Consider the following 11,636-nt stretch of genomic DNA (forward strand, 5'->3'; position numbering starts at 1 on the left):
TTAGATTTGTGAAAATCTCCCTTTCTTAAATAATCTTTATGTTCTTTAATTCTAACATTTAAGGGTCTAGATGTTTCACCAATGTAAAATTTATCGCATTAACAGGGTATTTGGTATATTAAATTTTTTGTTTGTTGTTCTGTATTTATTGGTTTAGTATGTGATAAAATGGATCTAAGTGTATTTTGTGTTTTGAAAGATGTTCGTATGTTATATTGTTTTTCTATCGTTCTTATTTTTTCCGAAACGCCTCGTATGTATGGAATTTAAGTTGTATATATTGTGTATTGTTACCATTGTGTCTATGACATCATATAAATCATACAAATATAGAAAATATACCGAAATACACTTAAACAATTATAGGACAAATAAAAATATATACTTATTTTCTGTTATGTACTAGGTATTAGGTAATATGTCCGTATCAATTTAAAGTTTCTCAAATTTTTGGGTGTCAATATTTTCAAAGTTAAATATTCCTCTGCGTTCTGACCATTTGTTTAGTTTTTTAATTATTTGGTGTGAAGTAAAGTCACTTCTGTCTTCAATATTTGGAAAAACGTATATGTTTCCCAGTTTTTCTCTTGCAGAGGGTCTTTTTCGCAAAAATGTTCCCTCAAAATGGATGGACCATCTTTTTGGGTAACTTTTCCTATATAAACCCTTTGCTTAATATTTGCATTTTCTTATCTACTGGAAATTTAACTAAAACCCAGTCTCCTACATTAATATCAGTTTGAGATAGCATATCACTATATTTATTACAGGATGGTGATGGTGATGGTGATAGTGATGGTGAAGTATCTTCAGGTTCCTCAAAGTCCATACTCTGATCACTTTCATGCTCATCATATTCGATATTATTAGCTGTTTCGGCATTGTAAATATTACTTGAAGCTGAGTCTGATTCCGAATCAAACTGGATTCTCTTTCCAGGCGTGTAGCGCAACTCCTTCAATAGATCTAATATAGAATTATTTGCTGCTTCGATCTCCACATCTTCAACTTCAATAGGCTCCTCCGGTAAACATCTTAATACTTCTTGCCTATTAAGGGGTACATTGCCACCTTTTTTGAATCCAGATAAAATATTTTTCTTGGACTTCGGTATAGAAGACTCCTTCCTCCATTCCCCCTTTTTCCATTTCAATAAAATTTCTCTCCATGCTATTTTTAATGGTCTGAAAAAAGACAAATCTAGGGGTTGTGCTAAATGCGTCGAATTGGGAGGGAGGAAAATCATATCAATATTATTTTCTTTCAGTTTTTTTATTACATCTACTGAAATGTGAGATGCTAAATTATCGCCCAATAAAACTTTTCTTCCTTCCAGTTTGTTTAAATATGGTAAAGCTACAGTGTTGACCCAGTCTTCGAACGTATTTCTATCAAACCAACCCGATCGAGTACGGTTGTACCTACTTCCACGCGGTCCTCCTATTCCCTAAGATGAGTAAATATGTTGCGCTTTATATACAACATATGCGGGTAAGAGTTTACCATCTCCCGAAGCTGCAAACATTATCGATGTGCTAGATTTTGTTGTGTTCATTATTCTCTCTGGATGTTTGCTTGTTGTTTTTCCTACAAGAAAAAAATCATTTTTGTTATACTGTTTAAACACCATCAAAAACGGCAAAAGGTACCTACGTCGTCACATAAATTCGTTTCATCGTAATTTACGATGTTACATGGAGGAATGCCTTGCAGGCATTGCTCTAGGTTATCAAAATGATAATTTATAACTTCTCTCGAAACATTTGCTCTAGAGCGTTTTATTTTTTCGCAAAATCTTAGCGAAATTTTTTTTTATTTCTTTTTAAAAAACTGTAAACAAAATCCTTCCCGGGTAAATTGTTTTTAAATCTTGGTTCATTCCTCCCCAATTTATCTAGATAATTCTTAACGATTAGACGCAAATCGTAGCAATCAATGGGATATCCCCATTCTGAGCAGATGTTAATTCTTTCAATGAACATGCACTCTTCCTGGGCTGACAGTACCGTTTGTCCGCCTTGTTTCTTCACTTCGCCATTTGCATGGCGAAATAGAACCGACTTTGGTACCCCGTACTTTTGAGCCGCCTTACGGAAACTCAAAGTACTGTTTCGGATTTCTTCTAAAGCTTGTAAGATATTTTCCTTAGTGTGGTGCTTATAACCTTTGCCGAAAAGCCTTTTATATGTTCTTGGCATGTTGTCCCTATTCTCCCCTATACACAAAAATATGCAGTGTTTAGGTAAAAAAATGTCATCTAGAAAACTCCCCAATTTCATTTAAGGACAAATTCGCTAACTAACTCCCAAATATGAATAATATTCACTTACTTTTTCTAGGAGAACCACATGAAGTTTTTTAGGACTTATAACTTGACACTTTTGATCAGCTGTTTTGTAACTATTGACAGATGACATGTGAATTTTGACACTAAAACCAGTATTGCCAATAGAACCAATTAGTACTCTAGTAAATATTTCGACATGCGCAGATTCCATTAGTCATTACTGAAAAAGTGCATTTCCTTTTCAAAGAAATTTTCTAATTTCGTCCCTATTCACCCTCCAGTCCCTATTCACCCCATTTTACGGTATTTAATTTATTACTTTTTCGAACATGTCCTTCAAATCCTTCAATTTAATAGCTGTTAGTAAGAAGTTTCACTTCAAATATGAATAAATAAATAAATAAATAAATGCCTTTATTGTCAAAATTTTTTTTTAAATTTGTAGACAAAGGTAAACTAACAAAAAAAGTAAAAAAACAAGGTACACAAACAAACAAACAAAAGATAATACAAAACATTATACAAATAATAACACATGCGCACATAGTGCACACATAATTGTTTTTTATTTCTGTATGGTATGTATGTGTTGTGACTGACTATTATCAGAGCTTTGTCTCGATTGTTGTCAGTGATTGTCTCGATTAATTCAGTTTTATAATTAAGGTTTTGTCCGAATGTAATTATTCTGTTGTGCGAAATTGATCGAGAAGGATAGGGACGTATCGCGTTACAGCGAGCCGCTGAAAAATTAATGTCACGAGTCATGTTACCGGCAACAATTAACACGGAAGGGTTACAGCGTACCAGGGTCAGATGGAACTGTAAATAAATGAGTAGCAATTACAAGGGGCATTAAATAGGACTAGTTTGGCTTAACGAAGCGTCTTTTATGTATAGCTATCAGCAAGCGGCGTACTTTTTTGGTGTTGTTAACGCTGAATCTGTTAATTATTGGCCTAATGAGAAGATAGGCATAGAAGTTGGTTTGAGTTTGACCGCGTTTGACCACAATTAAAACCACTGTATCTACTAGTAATATTATGATTGGAATAAAATACAAAAACTGTCTTGAAATCAAAACTACATTAGGTATTTACTTTAGAAGCTTTACTTATTTTGTTATAAATATGGTAATCGTAAATCATACAGGATGCTCAAAATTCTACGCCAAACTTCCTAAAATACAAAATAATTTTTCTTCGTTTTTTTTAATGGAGACACCCTGTATATTGTCGCGACCTAGCTGGGGGTTGTTTGCTAGGGTCGCTATACCAGGTTCTCTCTCTCAATCAAAACAACCATTGAACAAAATGTGCATTTATTTAATATTAAGTTCACAGTATAATACAATTTTGGGGAATGCCAAGACTTAATGGTTTAGTTAACTAAGTACTTACAGGAACATCTTCAGTCTGCGCTGTCTTCTACTAACGGACTGATAACGCGAATTACTGACTGTATAATACGACTCACATCGATGGACTGACTTACTACCCCTGTCCTCAGCACACCATTTTATATTTTTCCGCTCGTCCCAATTATCGGCGGGTACGTGCTCAAAAATCTCCTTTGTATATTTCCAGCACCGATATTTAGTACGAGCTAGCCCTGAAACATCACGCTTACATCGACCTGATTTTAATTGTTTAATTAACAATGTTTATTATAAGAACATATTCAGGTCGACGTATACGCGAACGATTCCCTTGAATCTACATCAAATTGGTTTACTAGAATTATATTTTACATGATTTTTCCCAATTTGATGTAAACCCAAGTTGGCCTATATTTAAGTCTTGACAATATTATTCTATTTTTGGATTCTACGATTGAAATAAAGGTAAATTTGATTAAGGTTTATCACACTTAAACCTTACCGTTTTTGAAATATTTTCAATTTTATGAAATTGCAGTAAAAATGTTAAGGCTTCATTTCTCCAAAGGTATCAAAGTTTTTAATACTAAATATTTACTGAAGATTATTTATTGATCAGATATTGTGTTGCAATAATAAAAATTTTACCACCTTATACAGAGTGTCCAAAAATTTATATTAAATAATTACTAGCTTTAAACGGCAATAACTTGTTTAATTTAAATGGAACACCCTATATATTTTACGCGAATCAGATGCACAATGTAATTGTCTATCAAATTGTATTATACCATTTTTTACCCATCTCTTCAAGTTTTTGTAGAAAATGCATTTTCTTATAATTTAGACTTCATTTATCACTATACCAATGGAATATTGACATTTCAGATTTTTTTAAAGCCACATATATGTACAAAATGTATTACACGGCCATTGGTATACAAAAAAAACTATTTAAATCTTTGTGAAAGAGTATACCAATTAAATATACCTACCACCATTATTTCCGACCAAAAATTAGTGAATTACATACTTTTAAATTGTTTTAATCAATAAAGTATTCTAAATAAATGTGAATTTGGCTCAGAAATCAATATAATAATAAGTTATGAAAATAAACGTCTCTGTTTTTATAAACAAGCATTCGTCAAAAAATGAAATAAAATTTATAAACTGTTACTAGTATTCAGTTTTTTAGTATTTGGAGCAATTATTATTAATCAACGTAAACAGTCAATTAATGTAGTTTGAATACTGGGATCATATTAATTGGTCCTTTTTAACAAACAATATTTAAACAGTTTTTTTTATATTTTTTAATGAAATAAGCGAACTATATCGACAATAGTAGTATCTGTACTCTTTGAAAATTTGTTACATCTTTAAAAATAATCTAAAATATCAATATTTCATGGGTATAGTGACAATTACATTGTGCATCTGATTCACGTAAAATATATAGGGTGTTTCATTTAAATTAAACAAGTTATTGGCGTTTAAAGCTAGTAATTATTTAATAGAAATTTTTGGACACTCTGTATAAGGTAGCAAAATTTTTATTATTGCAACACAATATCTGATCAATAAATAATCTTCAGTAAAGATTTAGTATTAAAAACTTTGATACCCTTCGAGAAATGAAGCCTTAACATTTTTACTGCAATTTCATAAAATTGAAAATATTTCAAAAACGGTAAGGTTTAAGTGTGATAAACCTTAATCAAATTTACCTTTATTTCAATCGTAGAATCTAAAAATAGAATAATATACAGGGTGTTCCATTTAAAAAATACAACTATAATATTTTTAACTTATTTGGGACATATCTTGTTGGGAGCTATTTGGGAGCATATCTTGTAAAAATATTTTTAAATTGTAGCTCTAATAGTCCTTCAATGAACCCAAAACTTACAATTTGTAAAAATCTAATAGTTTAGCTACAATACTCCGGGTCGTATGTGGTGAACAACCTTGTATATACACACACTAGAAAATTATTGTCTGGTGGGCAAGAATTTGCTCCAGCTCTAAAATAAGTATATTGGCTATAGACAATTTAAATTAACCATCGTCAACAGCCGCAGCCGAAAAGATCCTTAGTAGATACTTACGGATTTCTCCATCGGCCAAGAAAAACAAAAATCCCGTGGAAAGGGCCGGAAAACTTACTTATATTTCCAATAATTATAATTTACTAAACAGAGAAGAACATCCAAGAACGGTAGAGGCTGCTGAGAAAGAAATGGAAAAAGAAGATATCAATTTCGAAGTAATAGACTTGGCTCAAACAACGAAAAAGAAAGAAAAACCATATGATAAGATTGAGAATAATTTACTATTATTCATTCTATTACGTACTATAACATAGGCCACTCTGACTCTGACTAGCTTAAAAATTTTCTTGTCTTTTTTTTTGTAAAATTTTTACAGTTTTGAAATAAAAAAAATAATATTATTTACAGAGCTGTATTGTTTGTAAACTACCAGTGTGTACGGGCCAATTTTTTTTTCAAGCGGTCAACTCAAATTAAAAATAAAAACCATAAAACAAATTTAAAGGGCGTACATGTTGTAAAAAAGTAAAATACAACTAATAATATAAAATAAAAATAATACTAATAGATGGTACGTTACTAATGGTAATAGCCAACTTTGATCTAGGCGCTGCAAATGGACAAATGTTGTATAGCAACAAAAGTCTTGTATGGCTACCGAGATGACCTACCTGCAATTAAAGAAAAAAACATGGTGTGAGCAACAATGTTACCAGTTATTATTAAAATAAAGTGAATTTAAAATTAAACAGGTACTTGAATGATTTATCAATAGTCCAACTTAAAAATACAAGTTTAAATAAAATAATAAAATGCCACACAGGCTAGTCACAGAGACTATTAAAAAAAACATGCCACACAGGCTATCAAAATGCCACACAGGCTAAAAAAATGCCACACAGGCTATCAAAGTGCCACACTGGCTAAAAAAATGCCACACAGGCTATCAAAGCGCCACACCGGCTAAAAAAATGCCACACAGGCTATCAAAGTGCCACATAGGCTAAAAAAATGCCACACAGGCTATCAAAGTGCCACACAGGCTAAAAAAATGCCACACAGGCTATCAAAGTGCCACACAGGCTAAAAAATGCCACACAGGCTATCAAAGTGCCACACAGGCTAAAAAAATACACAAGTTAATAGTCAAACTACACTACGGGGTAACTACTCTTCAAGTCTAATTACGCTACGGGACTAACTACTTGTCAAGGCTAATTACGCTACAGGACGAACTACTCTTCAAGTCTAACTACGCTACACAGGGTCACTACGCCCCAAAGGCTAACTGTAGAAAATAATAAAGCTAAACATAATTCATTCAAGATCAATTTGATAATACAAATACAGAAATATATTCTTATCTTCTATTAAAGTCACTTAGACAAAATATAAATAAATCACTGTAAAGAAATACTTCAATATTATCATCTGCAAATCGTATTTTCTTAATATTCAATCAAGATTAATTTGATAATATTAATACACAAATATATTCTTATCTTCTGTTAAAAGTCACATAGAGAAATTATAAATAACTCACTATAAAGAAATACTTCAATATTATCATCTGCAAATTATCTTTTCTTTATATTCAATCAAATATCTACTTATATTCTTAAAATTTATACTACTATCTATCTTAAAATTTATCTGAGATTCGGAAATATAATATATCTCAATAAAAACAATAAACAGTAACCAACTAGTTGCTCAGTGAGATAAAATAAACTCACCTTAACTAAACTTCTTATTCGGCACGGCAATGGAACTCAGAACTACCACAAAACCTTAATTAAACCTCAGAAACTTTAATAGTTTTAATTTAACAAGCGCGTACCACTTCTTTCTCTGACGCTGTCTAATACTGTTTTAGACGGCGATACTGTATTGAATGTTATCTGAAACCTTTTTGAAAAGTGCAGGTAGCATGAATTTTGGGCTTGTTTTTGTTTACATTCAAAATTCCATTGCGCTCCGGCTTTTGAAATGTCTGTTTTTTATTACGTCAGATAAAGAAAACGTAGCATAGAAAAATAGAGTTCTTACAAGTGTTACCGTAATATTGCGTAATATTACCGATTTATAAATTACAGGTAATTTTGCATCACTAATTATTCTACAATTAAACAAATTACCAGAAATCCAAATTGTAATTTTCTTAATAACCATCAATTTTCTTTTAAGATTTCCCCCTTTTATTTTTTCATTACTATTCATATCGGCTGCATGCATTATTTTAAAGAAATTTGTTTTATCATCCTATAGAGAATTTTGTAGAGAAATACAAAACAACACGTATTGAGATAAAATTCCCTGTGGAGTTCTAACAGCCGGATGTTTGTCATCATCCGCATCGTTTTTAGACAGATTATTCCTGAACGTAAAACTTGCTGGTGTATTTTCAGCTTGAGATAACCACTTAATGCGATTCTGATGGAAAAGCGCATATAGGGAAGGGTTATTTTATATTATAAAAAGCAGGTAATACTTTTTAATAGAAAGTTGATTACAATGTCATCGGATATTTTTACACAGGGTGTTTAAAAAACATGTGCCATCTCTCGTGGAGAGATTCCTCACATAAAAATAAGATTAATTTTTCATATCAGCATAGGTCCGATTCCGCTTTGTTTCGTGGCTATAGGGTGTTAAATACGTAGCTACAGGGCTGTCTGAATATTTTTTCGATTTATTATAATTTTCTTCCCAGTACTTTTAGCGTTTCGAATGAAATTTCGAGGGTAAAAGTCATTATAAATGCGACATATTTTAAAGCTAAAAAAGGTTCGACTAATATAATCATAATCTATTCTAAAATGGTTAATCCCAAAGATATTTAAACTCGGGAGATACAACGATCCATTCATAAAACGCTCTAAACCTTCATCACACATTGGTTTGCGAAAATCAACGAGTGCGAGAGAGAATGGACAAAGAAGGGAATAGGGTATCGGCGCAACGGCAACAATGTAGTTGTTTACAAAGATTAGACGGTTGAGATCAATTTCCAGTGGCGTGCCGATCGACCGACAGTATTTTAAGGAAATTAAAATAATTGTTTAATAAATTTAAAAAAATAATAATAACACTTAGATATTTGTCGCATTGTAAAAAGTTGAGGGAGGATAGCGAAATAAATAAAAACCGGCATAATTTTTTATTATAAGATGGCTTTTCACATAAGAATAACGATTAAAAAATCAATAAGCGTTTTTTACTTTATTTTATTAAATAAAATATCAAATTTTGGGTGTATTAGTAAATGCAGTTTCAATATCTTGTTCCAAACCTTGTTCATCCGGTGAATGAGTCTCCCTCTATTAGCAATAACAAAATAAAATAGTTATTTTAACCTAGTAACACAATATTTTACCAAAAACTAATATTTGTAGACTTCACATATTTTTGATAAAAACTTTATTATTATATGTATATTTATTATATACCTATATGAATTTTACAACTACTAAAATGTGTGTCTAAAGGGATCGCACCGCGATTAAAAAACCGATGCAATGACATAAAGTACCAGAGTGGTGCGACCCCAAAAACAAAATAGAAATAAATTAAATTATAAAAATAAACAGAATTAAAAAAATAAAATTAGATAAAAAAAGTGAAAATATAATTTTATGAGGGATGAGCGGAGATAAGCAGAGAGGCATAACGAAACAGTGTAACCGGAACAGCAACCAATGACGGGCATATCAGAAGAACAAGAACCCCACAAATCAGTCGAAGAAATTATAATTTTTTAAATGATTTATTGTTATGAATTTAGTAAATATTTTTTAATTTGTTTTTTATAATCTGTAAAGGATTGAAATTTAAAGTTATTAGAAATATTATTCCACAAATGTGGCGCTATGAAACTGAAAGATTTTTGGAAGTTAGCTGTTCGGTGTTGAGGAATTTTAAAATAATGCACTTGCCTAGTCGAATGATCATGGTCAACGTAGTGAAACAATGAGAACAAATAGGGAGTCTGCTCTGTAGTTAAAATTCGATAAATGAAATTATTACAAATCTAAACAAAATTATTTGATATTATAATACAGTCATCAGAAATGTCTAGTGATAATTTTAGAAAATCATAAATAAAATAAAATGGCGATTGTTTAGTAAACGGTTCTTCCCTTAGTCTTAAAAAATATTTAGTTTGTTTTCTCTGGTTTGCAAAGGAAAATTCATATTGTTTATAAATAATAAAAAGTGCATGTGCAAAGAATTTCAATACAATAAAATGTAAAAATACCGTATTAAATTGTAACGGCAAACAAAAAAGTAAGGCCGCAAAATTCCATTTTTGGTACACCCCAATAAAATTTTCACAAAAGGTAGGTAATGATTTGTCAAACCCAAGTGGGTACCTAGATTATACTTATTCAATACCCTTTCTTAAAAGGGAAACAGAAATTGTTATTAAGTTATTAGTAATTAGTACGTACCACATGTACATACCTTTTTTCTACAAATAATTTAATTAATAAATATATAATTTAAAAAACATAATAAATTAATAAATATACAATTTAAAAAATAAACCTAAAAATAAATATAATTCAGAAATCTGCTATTTATTATGTCTAGGTCCGCCTCTGATCTACAGAGAAGAGGATATAATAATATACCTAACCCTACTTATTTTTATTTACCGGTGAAAAGATAAATTTGGATTTAAATGATACACTCTCTTTTACATAATACATGAATGCACCATATTTTCAAATTAATGTCCACAGAAGTCCACAAAATAACGCAAAAATTATAATACTGCAAATAAAGAATACGGAGCTTGATCGGCGGCATAGCAACATCGCAACAGGAGAATCTAGGAATTTTCATTCATCCTCGAAATCCGTTGTATGTACTACGCCGGCATATTTCTAAAACTGACGTTGCCAAACTGCTTTTTATTATTAAAAGAAACACGATCATGATATTTTTATTCCATTATAAAATTTAAAATAGTTAAGCAGTTAAGCATTAAATGAAAAAATTGACGTTAGCAAATTAATGTACTTGATATATTATAGATATATAACGAAATTATTTATTATTTAATAATTGGTTGTGGTATTTAATCGAATACTAATACCAATATACAGGTAAATCTGGCAAATGTTTTCGGTGTAAGAGAGATGCGAAAATAAGGATAGAATAATGACCGATAGAGGAAAAAGGTAAACAATTGTATCTCTTGAGTTTAAATATCTTTGGTTAATACCGTGTATACTTTTCCAAATTTCCACACCGTTTTAGAGAAAATTAAGAAAAACGTGAAAATATTGTTAAATTTAAAATCAAAAGGCGTTTTTATGGTAATATCAATCCAATTTAATTTTTGGATACATGGTTTTTATTAATGTTGATTAACGTCATATTCTTTGCTGTTGTTAAAGTATCACATTTTCCGATAACTATCATCACCCTTTCCGTAGCATTGAACTAAATAATTTTTTTGCTTCTTTAAGTTAACTTCTATAGAGTGGCTCAAAAAAGTGTGAGTGCATAGGGATGATTTTTTTTAAATGAAACAACCTGTATATTATTGAATTTTTAGCTTCCTTTCAGACCACTTTACATAATTCTAAGATATGAACAAATATATTTCGATAGTTTCAGAGATATTGATAAATAAATAAAAAATATATATTTTTCAACCTTCCTTAAAATTATTACAAATTCAATAACTGTCCTGATATCAAAACTATATTGAGTGTTTACTTTAGATGGTTTATACTTACTTTGCTGTAAATACCATAATCTGAAATCATACAGGGCGTTCAAAATTCTACGCCAAACTTTCTAAAATATAAAATAATTTTTCTTTGTTTTTTTTTAAATGGAACACCCTGTAATTTTTTTTATTAGATGAAGAGTTAAAAAATGAACATTTTTTGTATTAAAAGTA

General features: G+C 30.5%; 1 protein-coding gene across 1 annotated transcript; it reads right to left on the reverse strand.

Annotated features, from left to right (window-relative positions):
* Positions 1–253: 253 nt before the first annotated feature.
* On the reverse strand, positions 254–4,085 carry LOC115886146. The gene is made up of 2 exons (XM_030905220.1): positions 3,688–4,085; positions 254–1,587 (listed from the first exon to the last, which is right to left on the reverse strand). Exon 2 carries the CDS (start codon positions 1,244–1,246, stop codon positions 656–658), a length of 591 nt encoding a protein of 196 aa, XP_030761080.1. The 5' UTR covers positions 1,247–1,587; positions 3,688–4,085; the 3' UTR covers positions 254–655.
* Positions 4,086–11,636: the final 7,551 nt, after the last annotated feature.

The sequence above is a fragment of the Sitophilus oryzae genome, unplaced genomic scaffold, assembly GCF_002938485.1.
Source record: "Sitophilus oryzae breed Bouriz unplaced genomic scaffold, Soryzae_2.0 scaffold_469_pilon_pilon, whole genome shotgun sequence".
NCBI classification, from domain to species: domain Eukaryota; kingdom Metazoa; phylum Arthropoda; class Insecta; order Coleoptera; family Curculionidae; genus Sitophilus; species Sitophilus oryzae.

Excerpts from the sequence above, each read along its gene's own strand:
- LOC115886146 (XM_030905220.1), bottom strand. The coding sequence starts at position 1,246 with ATGATTTTCCTCCCTCCCAATTCGACGCATTTAGCACAACCCCTAGAT.